This window comes from Sus scrofa, chromosome 1, assembly GCF_000003025.6.
Source record: "Sus scrofa isolate TJ Tabasco breed Duroc chromosome 1, Sscrofa11.1, whole genome shotgun sequence".
Classification (NCBI taxonomy): Eukaryota; Metazoa; Chordata; class Mammalia; order Artiodactyla; family Suidae; genus Sus; species Sus scrofa.
In genome coordinates this window covers 14,776,682-14,796,845 of record NC_010443.5, presented here as the reverse complement: position 1 = coordinate 14,796,845, position 20,164 = coordinate 14,776,682, and the positions used below count along the sequence as shown (strand labels likewise).

At 42.5% G+C, this 20,164-nt stretch overlaps 2 protein-coding genes across 5 annotated transcripts in view; one reads left to right on the top strand and one right to left on the bottom strand.

Annotated features, from left to right (window-relative positions):
• RMND1 (required for meiotic nuclear division 1 homolog) overlaps positions 1 to 1,214 on the bottom strand; it is a 56,395-nt gene extending 55,181 nt beyond the window's left edge. For 2 of the 4 annotated variants that reach the window (XM_005659140.3, XM_005659139.3), the window contains exon 1: positions 961 to 1,191. The gene's annotated coding sequence lies outside the window, so the exon portion shown is untranslated. Of the gene's footprint in view, positions 1 to 960 lie in introns of all 4 variants that reach the window. The other 2 variants (XM_005659141.3, XM_001929215.4) reach the window with 2 other exon arrangements.
• On the top strand, positions 1,523 to 19,715 carry ARMT1 (uncharacterized protein C6orf211 homolog). Its single transcript, NM_001243637.1, is given in 5 exon segments — positions 1,523 to 1,618; positions 4,419 to 4,524; positions 5,250 to 5,494; positions 12,260 to 12,425; positions 18,125 to 19,715. Coding segments are annotated over 5 exon segments (1,332 nt in total). The 5' UTR covers positions 1,523 to 1,571; the 3' UTR covers positions 18,893 to 19,715.

The window sequence follows — 20,164 nt, the reverse complement described above, 5'->3', positions numbered from 1 at the left end:
GTCACTCTGGCCTCTGCATCTTTACACTTACTTTGCCTTCCACTCTTCGCCCACATATCTCTAAGCCTCATTCCCTTATCTCCTTCAGACCTTTGCTCCCACGTCTCCTACCCAGTAAAGTCCTCCTTCCCCAACCACTTCATTTAAAATGCACATGAGAACGCACATTCTGGCCTGCTCCACTTTTTATTTCTCCATTGCACTTAACATTACTTGCAAACACTTTGTTTTGTTTTTGGCTTTGCCTGTGGCATATGAAAGTTCCCAGGCCAGGGATCTAACCCAACATCAGATCCTTAACCTCTAGGCCACCAGGAAACTCCAATACTTTGTGTTTTAAATTTATTAAACAAATTATGAACCGAGTTCCTACCCTGTGCCAGACATTGTCCTCCCTGCTAATACAGATGAAAATAAAATAGATAAAAATCCATATCTTTTGAGGCTTACATCACAGTGGGGGGAAGAGAGATAACAGACGTGGTAAATAAAATGTACATGAGAGTGACAATGCTAAAGGGGAAAAAAACAGAAGAGGGAAGGAGATCTTTGTCTCTCTCCTGTAGCACAGAAGTTTCTTGAGGATAAAGATTTGTCTATTGTTCATGCTGCGTCTTCTGTGACCACAGTGCCCAGCACACAGGAGGTAATTCAATTCATATTTTCTGAATGAGATACAAGGCAGCTATTCTGTTCTTGGACACACTGTCTACTTTTTAAGAACAACATACCAACTAAGAACACTGTATCAGCCAGGCTACGATTCAATGGATAAATGGCGCTAATCTTTGCGAGCATGTCTTCCAATGCTTTACGCCGTTCAAAAGTATTTTATCTTTGCAGTTACCGCTTGCATTGGTTCAAAAAAGGGTTCAGTATGTGTGCATTGATGGAGTGCTTTTTTTACTCCCAGCCAAGTCGACCAAAGATCACTGTAATAGGCAAGGGCCATCAACGTACCGGTGAAACCTGTGACGCTAGAGGTTCAGGTCTGCGGGAAGCAAAGGCGGGGAGCGTTATGCCGGGACCGTGCAAGCTCCCAGAACAAGGCAGTGGCACTAACCTCTCCGCCGGAAAAGAAGAGGGACCCGCCAAGGGTGCAAATTTCCGCGACCCCGCCGCAGCCAAGTGTCGCGAGGCAACAGCCAGTATCAACCCGGACCTCCCGCCCCTCCCAGCGCCAGGCAGTGCGCAGGCGCACAGAACTCCAGACGCCGCCGAGCGTAAGGCGCTGGCTCCACGTGACCACAGGACCACGTGACCCCGTGCCACCGTGACCTTTTCCGCTCCCGAGTCCCTGAGACCTCCCGGTCCCTGCTTGCTTCCGCCTTCCGCCCGCTTCCTTATTCCGCTTCTCACGTCGCCCTCAGCTGTCCCCGCCTTCGCCCCCGGAAGATCTCCGCGTCCTCAAGCTGGCCATTGTTTGTCTCTGCTATGGGCACCAAATAAAGTTTTTTCATTCAAAAGCATTTTTTAACCCGCCTCCCTCCTCACCTCAGCTCCTCCCTCGCGCCGGCACCTCCTGCTTTCCTGCGTCTGGTGAAACCCGAGAGTTGGCGCGGGGAACGCGGATGGTGATGGCGGGGCCTCCGAAGTCTCTCTCGGGACAGGACGTAGGGTTCGTGTCGCTTTCCTCGCTCACTCCTCTTCCTCCTCCCCGCTTTTGCGGAAAGCTGGGCCCCATCGGGAGCCGTCGGGCCCCAGCGGGGAAGCGGCGCTGTGCGGTAGGCGCCTGCTCCCCGCCGCCCGCGAGTTCCATCGCACCGTAGGTCCTGCTTTGCGGCGGCGGCGGCTGGGTTTCTAAGGACTCGCGTGGAGGCGAGGGCAGGGCGGCCGCTCGCTGGGCTCCAGGCTCGGATAGGCTTTGTAACTTCTTCCTTGCAGTGATTCGTGATTTCTTCCCTGCCTGCACCGGCACGGACTGCGAACCCTGACTGAAGATCTCCGTTTACCCCGGCGTCTCTGCAGTGATGGTTCGCGGGTTTTTAGCCTTATATTAATTTGTATCAAACAGTTATGTTTTTAAAGCGGTTCGAACTGTGGTTTTTTTTGTTTTTTGTTTTTTTAACTCCCGCATGATTGTCTTGAGAGTGTATGCCCGCTTTTAGAATGTTGCAGCGGCTGGTTTTAATTATATTTTATTTAGTTAATGAACCTACTTTGCAGGGGGTTAAAGTTCTCTACAAAAGCTGGGGGGGGTCCTCAGATCGCTGATCAGATTAATTCATAATCCCACTAAAAAATTACTGTACCTTCTTGCCTTTTAGGCTTCATGTTATAGATTCCATTAAAAATATATCTATCTGTATAAATTGAAAGGCCTAATTTATATTTGAGATATGTCCTTACGGCAAAGTATTGCAAAACCCAAGAACACTTAGAAGAAATTGTACCGGCAGTAGAGGGAGGTGAGAGAGGCACCAGTGTCCCATGATTTAAGCATGTGCTCAGCTTCAGGGTCGTGCAAATATAGGGGTTGTGTGTGTCTAAATACTGAGCCCGGGCGCTCTGCCTTCACTCTAGTGCTGACCTGAGACCTTAGCCTTAGAGATGCAAGCCTCTGGAGACATTTAGTAGGTGGAAAAATAGTAATACTTTCCAAATAAGTAAACCTCAGAGGACTAGCACTTCTTTTTCTATCTGCTGCCTTGGGAAATTCAAGTGTCATTGATTTAGTATTCTTTCTCTTCTTCCAAGGAATTAGTAGTAATTCTTAAAAGTTAAATTCTGATCAGAGCAGTTAACTCTGCATATTAAAATCTACTCGCTGTAAAACACCACAGAATCAGGAAGCATTTTTGCAATTTTCTTTGTTTTATATTTAACATTTGAGGAAGTCTTTTAAAGAAATACTCAAGGTATAATCCTATTTTTTAAAATTTGCAATAAGGTATTTGAGTTTTTAAGAAGATCCCGCATTAAAGTAGGAGATTTGGGCAGCAGTATTTCAACTTACTTTGTTTTTACTTTGCCTCTGGTGATCTGAAGATATAAATGACCTGATCAGCTAAGTTTTGTGCTTTTGATTTAAAAACTGCACAGAATTTCATCACTTACTGAAGTCTTTTTTCTAACTCATTCATGTATTTCCTTAAACTAATTATGATAAAGTGATAATCGTTAAATCTTTTTGGGGGGCTGACATCGTATAGTTTTTTAAATTGAAGTGAAGTTGTCAGTGTTGTATTAATTTCAAGTGTGATAATCTGTACATCTTGATTTTTGTATGTTTAAAATCAGGAATATCTTTAGTTTTTAATTCAAGTATACCCAAGTCATCTCCAGCTTTCTTCATTCTTTGACACTTCTACAAAAATCTCTAATTGGAATTCCATCCTGGCTCAGTGACAACGAATCTGACCAGCATCCGTGAGGACTCAGGTTCCATCCCTGGCCTCACTCAGTGGGTTAAGGATCTGGCGTTACCATGAGCTATGGTGTAGGTCGTAGACACAGCTCGGATCTGGCGTGGCTGTGGTGTAGGCTGGCAGCTATAGCTCCAATTCGAGCCCTAGCCTGGGAACTTCCATAGGGCTGCAGGTGTGGCCCTAGAAAGACAAAAAAGAAAAGAAAATCAAATTTTCCAGTTGGGAGAGGAAGATGATAATATGCCTTAATTTTATTTAGGGTAGAAGAGGATGGAAGGAGTTATTGGGCAGATAGAGAAGACAGCAAGAAAACCTTTGGAAAGAATTAAATTTGACTAAGAATATAACACAAGAGAGAAGCAGGCTCATAAATGTCTTTCATTCTTTATGTTTTTCTAGCACAGTAGAGTCTTTCAGGCAGTCTTACATCCATTGCCTCATCTTTCTAAGAAGTCACTTAGTAAGTAATAGACCTGGGAGAAAAGTCTGGATAATTCTTTTTCTGTCTCTCTCTCTCTCTCTCTGGTTTTGTGTGGTTTTTTTTTTTGCTTTTTAGGGCCACTCCTGTGACATATGGAAGTTCCCGGGCTAGGGGTCAAATAGGAGCTATAGCTGCCAGTTTATGAGATCCACTTAGAACATTGCTTACTGCTGTGCTGGATGCTTAACCCACGGAGCAAGCCCAGGGATTGAACCCGCGTTTTCATACTAGTTGGATTCATTTCCACTGCACCACAGGGAGATCTCTTCTTTTTCTGTCTTATCACATTGTTAAACTAGTTTCTGATTAAGGAAAATAAAAGGAATACAATGAGAGAAGAACGATTAAACAGATTCTGAGAGTCTGGGATTTGAGGCACAAAGAGTTTTATGATACACCAGAAAGGCTTTCAGATTTTCCTACTTTTTGCTATGAGAGTCAAGCAGTGCTGGTTTACCTTGCACAGTTGTATGAAAAGGAGTTTGAATTTAAATCAGGTGTTCCGGTGACCAATCTTCTAGTATTAATGCTGCTGAGTAATATACTGTGTATATGATCCTCTTCTCTAGATCATTTGCCTATATTACAATTAAAGATAGAATACCACAGATCTTAACCAAGGCTATTGATACACTGCATCGACACAAAAGTGAATTTTTCGAGAAACATGGAGAGGTAAGAATTGTGTTTTAACTTTTTTTTTGGGTTTTTTTTTTTTTTTAACTCTAACTGAAACACAGAAAACAGTTTTCCTTCTGTGGTAATGGTTAGCCCACCTGGAGATAGAGAAAAAACTCTAGTACCTAAGGTGAAAGTTTAAAAAAACAAAGGCAGAAGAGATAAGGCAAGATAATCTGATATGAGATGGGTCTGTGTGTGTGTGTGTGTGTGTGTGTTCTTTGATTTTTCAGCTTCAAAATTCTAAAATTCTAAATTTAAATGCTTAGGAGTTCCATTGTGCTGCACCAGAAACAAATCCGTACCAGGAACCATGAGGTTTCGGGTTCGATTCCTTGCCTGGCTCAATGGGTTAAGCATCTGGCGTTGCTAAGAGCTGTGGTGTAGGTAGCAGACGCAGCTCTGATCAAGCGTTGTTGTGGCTGTGGTATAGGCCAGTAGCTGTAGCTCCGATTCAACCCCTAGCCTGGGAACCTCCACATGCTGCAGGTGCGGCCCAAAAAGACAAAGGACAAAAAAAAGAAAGAAATTTAGGTGCTCATAATAGTTTGTGAAAGACTAGAATGTAGTTTTTAAATGTATTCTTTTCCTTAAGTTTAGATATATAAAAATGGGTCACCCTAGAGAAATTATGTGTATATATGTGTGTACATATATCATTTATATATAAAACAGTTACATATAGATTATTCATATATAAATGTTTTCCCATATTTCTGCAGAAAGGCATGGAAGCTGAAAAGAAAGCAATTTCTCTTCTGTCTAAATTACGGAATGAATTGCAAACAGATAAACCAATAGTTCCTTTAGTTGAAAAGTTCGTTGATACTGACACATGGAATCAGTACTTAGAATATCAACAGAGCCTTTTAAATGAAAGTGATGGGAAACCAAGGTGGTTTCTTTCCCCGTGGTTGTTTGTGGAATGCTACATGTATCGGAGGATTCATGAAGCAATTATCCAAAGGTAAGTATATAACCATCAAATAACAAATGTCTAGGTAAATGATGCTTTTTCTGAGATTATAAAATCGTGAGTTTTACGGTAAAAAACAGTGGAATCTTGAATTTAGTTAGGCAAATATTAATGGCACTATTGGATATTTTTGCAGATGTTATTGGTACAGTGGATTCTTGGCAATTACAATCCACTTACCTAGAAGAGACGTAAGATTGACTATCTGAAAAGGCTTACTTTTTTGTAGAGTAAAACACATTTGTATTTACTGAGCAAAAAAAAAATGTTAATTTGAAATAATTTTTTGTATAAAAATCAAAATGGGACAAACTAAGCATATGTTTTGTTTATAAAAATAGATAATATGTCAGAATTAATTTGGTAAGAGGAGTCAGTGGTGAGTCACCACATTGTTTTATGCACTGTCTTAATCTTTAGCTCTTTTTTTAATGGCTAGGTTAGAAAAAGACTAAAAATTAAACATGAATTCAAAATAACTTTGTGTGTGTTTTTAGGGCCTCACCTGCGGCATATGGAGGTTCTCAGGCTGGGGTCAAATCGGGGCTGTAGCTGCTGGCCTACACCATAGCCACAGCAGCGCAGGATCTGAGCTGTGTCTGCGACCTGCACCACAGCTCACAGCAATGCCAGATCCTTAACCCACTGAATGAGGCCAGGGATCAAACCTGCGTCCTCATGGATACTATTCAGATTGTTTCTGTTGAGCCATGACAGGAACTCCCAAAATACCTTTTTATAGGAGTTCCTGCTGTGGTGCAGTGGGTTAAGGATCTGACTGCAGCGACTTGGGGCACTGCAGACTTGCAGGTTTGAACCCTGGCTAACACAGTGGGTTAAGGATCCTTCTTTGCTCCAAGCAAAGCTGATGCTTGGATTGAATCCCTGGCCTGGAAACTTACATATGCCACAGTGCAGCCATAAAATTAAAACAAAAACAGAAACAATTTTTAATAGGTTTGTTTATGCTAATCAAATTTTCCCTTGGACAATTCTAATGTAGAAATGATCTAGCAGAAGAAAATGTAAATTCAGATCATTCTTTTACCTCACAGGTTATGTGGGATAAGACGAATTTGCTGGGTAAGAGGCATTCTTTGGTATCTATTCCTAAACATAGCATAGGATAATATAAAGCAATTGATTAAACTAACACTAATAGTAAAATAAAAAGATTACTTTGGAGAACATTCATAAACTTGAGTCTATTCATTAGTTTTTTTTCTGTCTTAATTTTTTCTTTTTTTTTCTGTGCCATATGGAAGTTCCCAGGCTAGGAGTGGAGTGTCCGCTGCAGCTGCTGGCCTATACCATAGTCACAGCAGCGTGGGATCCGAGCCACGTCTGTGACCTACCCCTCTTGCAGGAATATGAGGTCCTTAACCCACTGAGCGAGGCCAGGGATTGAACCTGCATCCTCATGGATACTTTCGGATTCTTTTTTTTTTTTTGCCTTTTCTAGGGCCTCTCCCACGGCAATATGGAGGTTCCTAGGCTAGGGGTCTAATCGGAGATGTAGCCACTGGCCTACGCCAGGGCCACAGCAATGCGGGATCCAAGCCGTGTCTTCGACCTACACCACAGCTCATGACAACGCCGGATCCTTAACCCACTGAGCAAGGGCAGGGACCGAACCCGCAACCTCATGGTTCCTAGTCGGATTCGTTAACCACTGTGCCACGACGGGAACTCCCCCAAGTTTGATTTTAGAGGTGGATCAGGTTCAGAGAATGAAAAGTCTAGGTTCTACAAACCTGGCTGCACCTTTGTCACCCAATTGGGCAAAAGTTTACTGTTTTGTTTTTAAACATGCCAATTTTGAAATGGTTATATGAAACACTGATGGTTTGTCTATGGTGAGCCCTATGCATCAGTTTTTCTCTCTGTGCCCCAGGGAGATTCTTCACAGCCCATGCTGCTACCCCTTGGTCCAGGAATAGCTTGATAAAAGGGGTAGAGGCAACACTTAGCTTTTGAGTTCCAGGAACAAGAATATTTGTCACCCATGGATGTGGAACTCCCCTAAGGTGATCTCTGTGACAGATATTGGAATCTCTGGGGATTTGATGATTCCCTACTCAGGTTTTAGGGCAGTGCAGGGAAGGACTGTCCTACAGCAGAAGTAGCACTGTAGTAGGGTTTTTCCCCTGAATTGAAGTGTGGTTGATTTATAATATTGTGTAAGTTTTAGGTGTACAGCAGATGATTCATATATACATATATAGTCATATATATATGTATACATACTTTAGGTCATTTTCCATTGTAGGTCATTACAAGATACTGAATATAGTCCCTTGCGCTCTGTAGTAAATCTTCGTTGTGAATCTTTTTCCTATATAGTAGTGTGTATCTGTAAATCCCATGCTCCTAACTTCCCTCCCCCTTAAGTTTTTAAGTGTCCAGTTCAGGAGTTCCCATTGTGATGCAGTGGTTAGCAAATCCGACTAGGAACCATGAGGTTGCAGGTTCGATCCCTGCCCTTGCTCAGTGGGTTAAGGATCCGGCATTGCTGTGAGCTGTGGTGTAGGTTGCAGATGCGGCTCAGATCCTGCGTTGCTGTGGCTCTGGCATAGGCCAGTGGCTAAAGCTCTGATTGGACCTCTAGCCTGGGAATCTCCATATGCCGAGAGAGTAGTCCTAGAAAAAGCAAAAAAAAAAAAAAGTGTCCCATTCAGTAGGGTCCTTAAGTCTGGTCAGTTAGACCTGCAACTTTTGCAGGATCCCAAAGCACTCATTGGTTTTAGGATACCTTTCTGTCGATGTCGCCACTTATATTGAAACATACTTCTAATTCTTTGTCAAGATGTATGTATATGTGTGTGTGTGTGTACATTTTTTTTTTTTTTTTTTTGTCCTTTTAGGGCTGCACCCGTGGCATATGGAGGTTCCAAGGCTAGGGGTCGAATTTGAGCTGTAGCTGCCGGCCTACACCACAGCCACAGCAATACTGGATCTGAGCCACGTCTGTGACCTACACCACAGCTCACGGCAACACTAGATCCTTAACTCACTGAGTTAGGCCAGGGATCGAACCCACAACCTTCTGGTTCCTAGTCGGATTCGTTTCTGCTACACCACACAGGAACTCCTATATTTTGGTTTTTATCAGAGTTAAATGGTTGAAGAGTCTGCAAGTCTAAGTTAAGACTTAAGAGTTTTGGCCATATGTGAGTTTAAATACATTAAGTAAATATACTTCAGATATTGAAAAATGGAAGTCTGGAGAAAATGGCAGACATTTTTCAGCTTTTACTAAAGTGTGATGTGTGACAGAATAGTGCATGTGTCTCAAGTGTTCAGCAGTCTTTACCAGAATGTGCTTGTGTCCTGAGTGCCCAGATCAAGAGGCAGAACCTTACTGGGCCCTCCACACCCACTTTCTCCTTCTGGTAACCACTATCTGGGCCCACGTTGGTTTGCCTTTTTTTTTTTTTTTGCTTTTTAGGGCTGAACTTGGCGGCATATGGAGGTTCCAGGCTAGGGGTTGAATCGGAGCTACAGCTGCCCGCCACAGCCACTGGCCACAGCCACAGCCACGCCAGATGTGAATCGCATCTGTGACCTACACCACAGCTCATGGCAACACCAGATCCTTAACCCACTGATCAAGGCCCGGGATCGAACCCGCAACCTCATGATTCCTAGTTGGATTCGTTTCTGCTGTGCCACGATGGGAACTCCTGGTTTGTCTCCTTTCAAACTTCATTTAAATAAAATTGTGTGGAGTTCCCTGGTGGCTCAGCAGGTTAAGGATCGGCATTGTCACTGTTGTGGAACAGGTTCAGTCCCTGGCCTGGGAACTTCCGCAGTGTTGCAGGTGCAGCCAAAAAATAAATGAAATTATATGAATATAGGTTTGTATCTGGCTTCTTTTACTCAGCATTATGTTGGTGAAATTCATTCATATTATTGGATTTAATTGTAAATTATTTGTTTTCATTGCTATGTAGTATAGCATTAAATGAATATATGACAATCTCTTTACCTGTTCTGATGGATATTTGAACAGTTGTCAATTTGGGTTTATTATGAAGAGCGCTGCTGTGAACACTCGAACACTTACTCTTGGTGAACATACATGTGTATTTCTGGTGGGTGTGTGCCTAGGAGTAAACCCCTGGATCAGAGTGTGTGCACATATACAGCTTTAGTAGATTCTGCAATAGCAAAACATTTGAAAATCTGTAGTCATATATAGTTATGTGAGTTTGCTCTCTTAAATACAAGGAACACATCTCATTGTTAGTGTAGGGCGTGACTTTAAATTATCAATGATTTATTAATGAAACACTAAAACAAGAGTCCATGAACTTTGTCTGTAAAGGGTCAGATAACCAGTGTTTGGGGCTGTGGGGGACACTTGGTTTTTGTTGCAGCCGCTCAGCTCCAGGTGCAGAATCAGCCACAGACAGTGTGTAAATGAGCATGGCTGTGTTCCAGTAGAGTATCAGTTGTGGACACTGAAATTTGAATTTCTTGTGTCACAAAATCTTCTTTTCAATTTTTTTTCAACTCTTCAAAAATGTGCAAACCGTTCTGAGTTTGAAGATCCTATACAACAGGTGGGATCTGCAAGCCTCAGTTGCAGGGGGCCAGATGGGATCTGTAAGCTGCAGTTTGCTGACTCCCTGCATTTGAACCTGTGCATCCAATTTTTTTTTTTAATCCTTTTATGTTACCTTGAGAGACTGATTGATTTCAGCAATGCTGCCATTGCAAAAACATCTTTTGTTTCTTTGGAACCTCTTTCAGAGCCAGTTTACAAACCTCAAAAAGAGATTGATGTCATTTTTTGCTGGGGGCTGAACCCGAGGCATGCAAATGTTCCTGGGCCAGGGGTCGAACCCGTACCACAGCAGTGATCTGCAGTAACAACACCAGATCCTAAACTGCTAGGCCACCAGGGAACTCCAGTCACTCCTCATTTTTGGCTGAAATGGTTTTATTCCATTTGATTTACACCCTTCATTCTGCTGAAATTGCTCTGAGTGACTTTTGGCTATTTCCAAAAATAAATTCAGTCCAAAGGATGAAGATACCCTATCACTGACAGGATGTTTATACTGTGCCACAGGTTCTGAAGAAAATTCCAAAAGAGGAATTCCAAAAGCGCTTTGAGCAATGGCAGCATCCTTGGACGCAGGGTGTAGCTTCCCAAGGGGCCTGAGTGACAAGAAGGAGGCAGCAATCATTTGAATGTATAACTTCTGGTACGTTTTTGGTTTTGATTTTAAATCCCATTGCATCAGTCATACTGTCTTTATCCTAAGGTGGATGACCCATGGAAGAAAGGGCTAATTTTTTTGTGATCTGAACGCTTTTGATACTTGATTCTGTAGAGGCTCCTATGTTACTATCTACACTTCTTAGTTATGGTTTTTAGGCCAATATTAATATCATTGATCTCTCATTGGGTAGCATGAAGATGTAGCCTTGGCACATACATCACCATTGGTCAAAGTCAACTTGGGGATAAAAGTTGCCAAAAAAAAAAAATGTATAAAATCTACACATACATGATTAAAATTTGTCAGTATAATAAACTTTAGTATTGTCTGATTTATCTCAAGTGATCATTGGGTTCCCATAATATTCTGTGTTTGACTTTATTAGTAATTGCTACATTGTATTCAACTATTCTGTTTATATCCATATGTTTGAAATTTTGTTTCTCTTTCTCCTTTTGCCCTGAAAACCCACTGGGTAAATAATTATGAATACAGCCTCTATAATTATTTAATACTTCCCAGTAAAATATTTGGTTAAGGAACTGTTTTTTTTTTTTTTTTTTTTTTTTTTGTCTTTTCTGGGGCCGCGCCCAAGGGATCTGGAGGTTCCCAGGCTAGGGGTTTAATCAGAGGTGTAGCCAGCAGCCTAAGCCAGAGCCATAGCAACACGGGATCTGAGCCATGTCTGCGACCTATGCTACAGCTCATGGCAAAGCTAGATTCTTTTTTTTTTTTTTTTTTTTTTTTTTGTCTTTTGTCTTTTTGTTGTTGTTGTTGTTGTTATTGTTGCTATTTCTTGGGCCGCTCCCGCGGCATATGGAAGTTCCCAGGCTAGGGGTTGAATCGGAGCTGTAGCCGCCGGCCTACGCCAGAGCCACAGCAACTCGGGATCCGAGCCGCATCTGCAACCTACACCACAGCTCACGGCAACGCCGGATCATTAACCCACTGAGCAAGGGCAGGGACCGAACCCGCAACCTCATGGTTCCTAGTTGGATTCGTTAACCACTGCGCCACGACGGGAACTCCGCAAAGCTAGATTCTTAACCCACTGAGAGAGGCCAGGGATCGAATCCTCAACCTCATGGTTCCAAGTCAGATTCCTTAATCACTGAGCCACGACAGGAACTCCAAGGAACTTTTGACAATTAATTAAAATGACTTTGGGGATTTATATTTGTGTAATTCGTTTATTTTGTGTAATTTGACTATTTGTTTTTGTGTAACTTCATCTGTGTTCTGTCTAGTAAAGAATTACCAGTGAGGAGTTCCCTTGTGGTGCAGCAGGTTAAGTATCTGGCCTGGTCACTGCTGTGGCTCTGGTCACTGCTATGGCATGGGATTGATCCCTTGCCTGGAAACTTCCACATGCTGCATGTGTGGCCAAAAAAAAGAAAAAATTACCAGTGATCGTTCAGATGAGATGCTACTGTTTTCTTTCTTTTAAAAACTGCAATTACCCAAATGTTAAAAAATGATACAAAGTTATATAAATGTTTTATTTTTGTTTTTCTCCTACTTTTAGTCCGCCAATCGATGACTTTGATGTATTTAAAGAATCAAAAGACCAAAGTTTCTTTGAGTCGCAAGAATCTATCATTGCTTTATGTACTCACCTGCAAGAGTTGATGAAAAGTATTGAAGACCTAGATGAAAATCAGCTGAAAGATGAGTTTTTTAAAGTTCTTCAGGTAAATATAATAATTAATCTTCTGAGTATACTTATTTAAACAGTTAAAAATAATAAACTGGTACACAATGGCAAAGCATGATTCTATATTATCATTTAAGTTATAGTTGGTCCTTTTTTTATCATTTTAATAATTCTGTTATACAAGAGTTGAAAATCCATTAAATCTCTGGAAATGGGTTTTGAAATCTCTTCTCCTCCAACTGAAGGTGGTTTTAGTGGCGCAGGAGTCATCTGGCTTCACAGCTTCTGTCATTCTTGAGAGAACACTGAAGTTCACGGACATTTGACCCAGCCTATCTTGGCTTTGAATATTGGCTGGGTAGCTTAGTTGTGGTTGGACTTGAGGCAAGGTATTTAACTTTTCTGAGCTTCAGTTTCCTCATCTGTTAAATGGGGATGGTATTATTTACCCCATAATTTGATGTGAGAAGTAGATTTGATCCTGTCTGCATCGGCCACAGAGTCTGGAACCCAGATCCCTTGTGCCGTCATCTTCAGCAGGTGGAAACACTTGGGTGGTCAGTGGCCTATTTAATGTGGTTTTATTGCATTTCTTCATCTTGTTACAGGTTGTTTTTTTGTTTGCTTTTTTTTTGTCTTTTTGCCTTTTCTAGGGCCACACCTGTGGCATATGGAGGTTCCCAGGCCAGGGGTCTAATCGGAGCTGTAGCTACTGGCCTACGCCAGAGCTACAGCCACATGGGATCCGAGCCGCGTCTGCAACCTACACCACAGGTCACGGCAACACCGGATCCTTAACCCACTGCGCAAGGCTAGGGAGCGAACCCACAACCCCATGGTTCCTAGTCAGATTCATTAACCACTGAGCCACAATGGGAACTCCTAGTTTTTAATTCTCATTCAAAATATCCTGAAATTTAAAATACATTTTTATAATCAAAACAATTCAAAGACATATAGTTTAACACAGCAGTGTCTCCAGTCTTCACTTCCCAGCAAAGTTTAGAAACATTTCCAGAAGGAGACGTTAGAAAGTGCCGGGAAGTGAAATAAAACAGGGACAGGACCCCGGGGTGGTGGGGGAGGGGAGCAGGAACAGCAGTTTTAAGTAGGGGGCCGGGGAGGGGCCTGCTGAGGTGGTGACCCCGGCAGGACCCCAGGCAGGGGAAGCAGGCCGGGTGGAGCATCCTGCTGAGGCCCCGAGGGGGACCCTGCAGGTGTGCGAGACAGGCAGAGGGGACCTCGGAATGCGGAGCAGAGGGGAGGGGCTGCAAGGGAGCAAAGGGAGAGACTAAGGTTTTTACTCACCGTGAAACAGGAAGGTGTTAGAGGGTTTTGATCAGAGGAATAACATTAAGGGGCTTATTTCAGGGATTGCTTCTGAGAACAGACTGAAGGTACAGGAGTAGAAACGGGGAGATCTGGTATTAAAATGACTCAGGGGAGGGAGAACTGGACCAAGTTGATGGCATCAGAGGTGGTAAGTGTCACCAGATTCCGGATGTACTTTGAAAGCTGAGGTTGTGGAATGTGCTGACAGGTTGTGGATGTGAGAAAGTCCTGATGGAACTGAAGGTGAGCGAGTAAGCTGAATGATGAAGCGCCAATGGGATATTTTGAGTTTGGAAGAAAAGTGGCCTTGGTATTGTTAACTAACAAACTTGTGTGTTGTTTCCCCCCCACTATTATTTATGCTTACCTTAGAAAAGGAAAGAAAAAGATGAACCTAGAGATTATCATACTAAGTGGAAGTAAGTCAGAGAAAGACAGATACCATATGGTATCACTTACATGTGTAATCTAAAATATGACACAAATGGAGTTCCCGCCATGGCTCAGTGGTTAACGAATCTGACTTAGGAACCACGAGGTTGCAGGTTCGATCCCTGACCTCACTCAGTGGGTTAAGGATCCAGCGTTGCATGAGCTGTTGCACGAGGCTCGGATCTGGCGTTGCTGTGGCTGTTGGGTAGGCTGGTGGCTACAGCTCCGATTAGACCTCTAGCCTGGGAACCTCCACATGCCGTGGGTGCGGCCCTAAAAAGACACACACACACACACACAAAAAAAAAGTGACCCAAATGAACTTATCTACAAAACAGAAACAGGCTCACACACAAAAAAACATTTATGGTTACCAAAGGGGACAGGGGATGGGGGAGGGATAATTTAAGAGTTTGGGGTTAGCAGATACAAATTAATATATATATATATATATATAAAATATATAAAAACAAAGTCCTACTGAATAGCACAGGGAACTCTATTCAGTATCCTGTAGTTGGGAGTTCCCATTGGGGTGCAGTGGAAATGAATCCGTCTGGTATCCATGCGGATCGGGTTCTATCCCTGGCCTCACTCAGTGGGTAAGGATCCAGCATTGCTGTGAGCTGTGGTGTAGGTCACAGACACAGCTCAGATCCTGTGTCGCTGTGGCTGTGGTGTGGGCCAGCAGCTGTAGCTCTGATTTGACCCCTAGCCTGGAAACTTCCATATGCTGCGAGTGGGGCCCTAAAAAAGCAAAAAAATGAAAAAAATCTTATAATAAAACATAATGGAAAAGAATATGAAAAAAGTTATGTATAACTGAATCACTTTGCTGTACACCAGAAACGAACACAATATTGTAAATCCACTATACTTTAAATAGAAAACCAGTGTGTCACTCTCTGCCCCTAGCTAGGCTGTTGTCACTCTCTGCCCCTAGCTAGGCTGTTCTTTTGGGAAGTAATCATTCAGTGTGCTCTTCGGTCCCTAAGTATAGAAGTTGTGAAGAGGAAGGCGTCAGTCTACTTCCTGTCATCTAGCTCGGCCAGCTACCCCAACCGCCCATATCAAGGAAGCCGAAGTTGTCCCTTGTTAGTGCTCATGACCAGTGGGTTCACTTCCTATAAGCAGCCTGAAGGTGTTCTAGGTGGCAGGGAATACTCATCTTTTTTTTAAAGCAAAGTATACTTGATTTACAATGTTGTGCCAGTTTCTGCTGTACAGCTAAGTGACTCAGTCATACATATATATATCCTTTTTCTTTTTTTTTTTGGTCTTTTGTCTTTTTAAGGCCACACCCAAGGCATATGGAGGGTCCCAGGCTAGAGGTCGAGTTAGAGCTACAGCTGCTGGCCTACACCACAGCCACAGCAACTCGGGATCTGAGCTGCGTCTGCCACCTATACCACGGCTCACAACAACGCCAGATCCTTAACCCATTGAGCAAGGCCAGGGATCAAACCTGCATCCTCATGTATACTAGTCGGGTTTGTTAATCACTGGGCCATGAGGGAATTCCCGTTACTTTATTATTATTACTGATCTGTTTTTTAAAGCCATAGCATTCCACCATGTCCACACAAATATTTCAGTGCCTACTCCATCAAACACTGTTCTAGGAGTTCCTATTATGGCTCAGCGGTTTAAAAACCTGGCTAGTATCCATGAGGATGCGGGTTTGATCCCTGGCCTCACTCAGTGGGTTGGCGATCCGATGTTGCCATGAGCTATGGTGTAGGTTGAAGACATGGCTCGGATCCTGTGTTGCTGTGGCTGTGGTATAGACTGGCAGCTGCAGCTCTGATTCAGCCCCTGGCCTGGGAACTTCCATATGCTGTGAATTCGGCCCTGAAAAAAAAAACCCAACACAAACAAACAAAAAAAACCCCACTGTTCTAGATGCTGGGCATATGATAGTGAGAAAAACAGACCAGTTCTTGCTGTGGTAGAACTTGTAATCTTGAGGGACTATAGACAATGAAATAATGATACAAATAATACAGGATTACAAACCGGAAGATGATTGTTTTTTTTGTTGTTTTTTTGGGTTTTTTGTCTTTTTGCCATTTCTTGGGCCGCTCCCTCGGCATATGGGAGGTTCCCAGGCTAGGGGTCTAATCGGAGCTGTAGCCGCCAGCCTACACCAGAGCCACAGCAACACGGGATCCGAGCCGCATCTGTGACCCACACTACAGCTCACAGCAACGCCGGATCGTTAACCCACTGAGCAAGGGCAGGGACCGAACCCGCAACCTCATGGTTCCTAGTCGGATTCGTTAACCACTGCGCCACTACGGGAACTCCCCATGGCTTTTTGTTTTTGTTTTTGTCTTTTTGTCTTTTTGGGAAGATGATTGTAAATCAACTATACTTTGTTTTAAAAAAAAGATCAGTATTCCCTGCCAACAACGTGCCTGACAGAGACCCTGACCCCAGCTGGGGGTGTCCTCACAGGGCACCATTGTATGTGTCTTCATCAAATTTGGACACTCGAGCTGTTATTTAAGCTTTACACTTAAATCCATTCTTTTTCTTTTTCTTTTTTGGTCTTTTTGCCTTTTTATAGGGCCGCTCCCTCGGCATATGGAGGTTCCCAGGCTAGGGGTCGAATCAGAGCTGTAGCTACCGGCCTATACCATATCCACAGCAACAAGGGATCCAAGCCACGTCTGCAACCTACACCACAGCTCACTGCAATGCCGGATCCTTAACCCGCTGAGTGAGGCCAGGGATCAAACCTGCATCCTTATGGATACTAGTCAGATTAATTAACCACTGAGCCACGACAGGAACTCCCAAATCCATTCATTTTTATCTTTCTTTTTAAAATAATGGTTTTGGTTGAAGCATGTACTCTCCTCTTATTTTGAGTCACAGAATACCAGGGCCTGTTTGGGCTCATAGTTAATGAATACTTATATATGCCAGCTTTGGGGTACATTACTTAGATGCATTATGTCAATTCTCAAAATAACTCTACAAGCTACATGCTTTTACTATCTCATTTTTCACTTGTGGAATCTGAGTCTGAGAGCTTAATTTACTAGTGGTTGTTTATTGGCAATGCTAGAGTTTGAAGCCCAGGTCTGTCTGATTCCAGAACCTGCAGTCCTAAATGTGTAATTTTAGTTATAGCTTAAAAAAAATAGGGCTACATACCATGTCCTAGAAAATAAACCTGAGTTTATTCAAAGTGGAATAATAGATTGTTAGAGTTGGAAGTCTTTAGACATCGCCTTGTGCAGTTTCTTTATTTTACAAGTAAGAAAACTAAATCCCAGAGAAGTTGCCATGTCCTAAGGATATACAGCTAGCAAAAGAAACTGAGAAGTTTTATGGGGAAAGGGAATTTTTTTCCCTTGACTCTGGATTATCAAGTAAACTTCATAGCTTTTTTTATTTTTGCTTTTTAGGGCCACACCTGCGGCCATATGGAATTTCCCAGGCTAGGGGTCGAATTGGAGCTACAGCTGCTGGGCTACACCACAGCCACAGCAACACAGGATCTGAGCCTCGCCTTTGACCCACATCACAGCTCACAGCAACGCTGGATCCTTAACCCACTGAGCGAGGCCAGAGATCACACCCGCAACCTCACGGTTCCTAGTCGGATTTGTTTCCGCTGCGTCACAGGGGAACTCCTGTAGCCTTTTTTTAATACCATCTGATCATGTTCTAATATCTGCAAGTTGCAAAAACTTCATTCTAGTTAAATGATACAGGTACTCAATTCATTCAGACTTTTAAAGTTCATTACATACAGGCTAATTAAAAAGGTTTCATTGTTTTACCTTTTTATACAGCATACTTAGAAAAAAATGTAGATTGGATGGACGTTTTTATATTAAGAGTTTTAGGGATAAATTTAATGACTATTTTTAGCAAGCCCTCCTCCCATTACATCCTTTGTAATAGTTTTTGTTGGTTATTCAAAAGAAGGATAAGTGTTTTGTGCTTTTTCTTTTTCAGATATCACTGTGGGGAAATAAGTGTGATCTCTCTCTATCAGGCGGGGAAACTAGCTTTCAGAAGACCAATATAGTAAATTCTTTGGAAGACCTAAAACCTTTCATTTTAGTGAATAACATGGAACAGCTTTGGTCGTTGCTCAGCAATTGCAAGAAAACAAGAGAAAAAGCATCTGTTACTCGAGTGATTATTGTTCTGGACAATTCTGGGTTTGAACTTGTTACAGATTTAGTATTAGCTGACTTCTTGTTGTCCTCTAAACTGGCTACTGAGATCCATTTTTACGGAAAAATGATTCCATGGTTTGTTTCTGATACTACTGTGCGTGATTTTAACTGGTTACTCAAACAGCTGAAACATTCTAATCATAAGTGGATGTCCAGGTGTGGGGTTGACTGGGAAAACCATATAAAAACAGGCAGGTGGGTTTACCTGGATCATATGTTTTGGACTCTACCTCATGAATTCAGCGCAATGTCTCAAGTTGCTCCTGACTTATATGCCGCACTACAGAAGGCACATTTAATTTTATTTAAGGGGGACCTGAATTACAGGAAGTTGACAGGTGACAGAAAGTGGGAGTTTACCATTCCATTTCATGAGGCTTTGAATGGCTTCCACCCCGCGCCCCTCTGCAGTATAAGAACATTAAAAGCTGAGGTTCAGGTTGGTCTGCCGCCTGGGCAAGGGGAACAGCTCACAGCTGCTGAGCCCACCTGGCTGACCAAGGGGAGGTATGGAGTGTTTCAGTTTGACGGTCCGCTTTGACTTGCTGTCGGAGCTCTCCGCTGAGTAGGAAGGTCTGACAGGCACTCTTCTTCATCTCCGGAACAGCAGCGTGTGCATTTAGGCGCTTGGCTGCTCCGCGCAGCTCTGGGCCGCTTGGCTTCTCAGTGCTCTCTTACCTCCGCTCTGAGGCTTTCTCCTTTGGACATGTTGCCCCACTGCTTTGTTTTGGGGAAAGACGGGTTACACTAGTTACAGCTACTTAGGTTTATGTCGGAACTTTAGTAACTTATTTCAAGTTAAATGCATCATTTCAAATGGTTTTCATGAACTTAACTGGGCCGAAAACAAAGTTTTCTTACAACTGTGATATTTGAACACATGAAAGTTAAAACTTAGCTCTGAAGTTAATTCTAAATTTTATTTCTCCTTGAATTTCATTTCATTTCATTTCAATAACCTGTATTATTTGCACGTGTTTGCCTTTTGATTGGCCTGTGGAATGGATGGAAGGAAACACAGAATGAAGTTCCATAATACTTGAAGAAATGTAACACCTTTTACCTTCTCTTTGTGATATTAATAATCAACTGGGATATGTTATTTTAACACATAAAAGTGTTTTAAATGAACAAGATTGCCTTGCAGTTAAACAAAAAACTTTAGATAGAAAAGGTTCTTATGCCTTGATTTTGGAGTACTACCAACAAGTTAATTCACTTTTTGTATTCTTAAGTGTTTATTGGTAATCACCAGCTATTAAAGACTCTAAAGTTTCAGGTCAGTTTGTTTTGAAATTGAAATTGGAAATAAACCTGGAAATGTTTTCTTGCACTAGAATAATAAAATGAATTGTACTGAAAAATTTCATTGGTTTTAATCTTCCGATGGGGGAAGGTTAAGAAGGGAAATTAATTAAAAGTGAGGTTTATAGGAGTTCCTGCTGTGGTGCAACAGGATCCGAACGAGGTCTCTCTGTAGTGGCAGATGCAGCTTCAGTCCCCAGCTCTGCACAGTGGGTTAAAGGCAGCTGTGGCTTAGATCTGATTGCTGGCCAGGGAACGCCATATGGTTGGTGCGGGGTTGGGGGGGACAAAAAGAAAAAAAAGGGGGGTTTGTAAAATGAAGAAATTTGCATATTATAGATGTTGTCAAAGCACTTCTTAAATCATGTCATTTAAATGAAGTTCTAGTCTGTGCCCTTGCTAAAAGTGCTTGAAAACGTTTTGGTAAAATATTTATATAAAGCTGCACACTTTGGATTTACTCTTTCTTTATCTACCTACGTGTGCCTATGTGTGTTCCTGGTTTGGT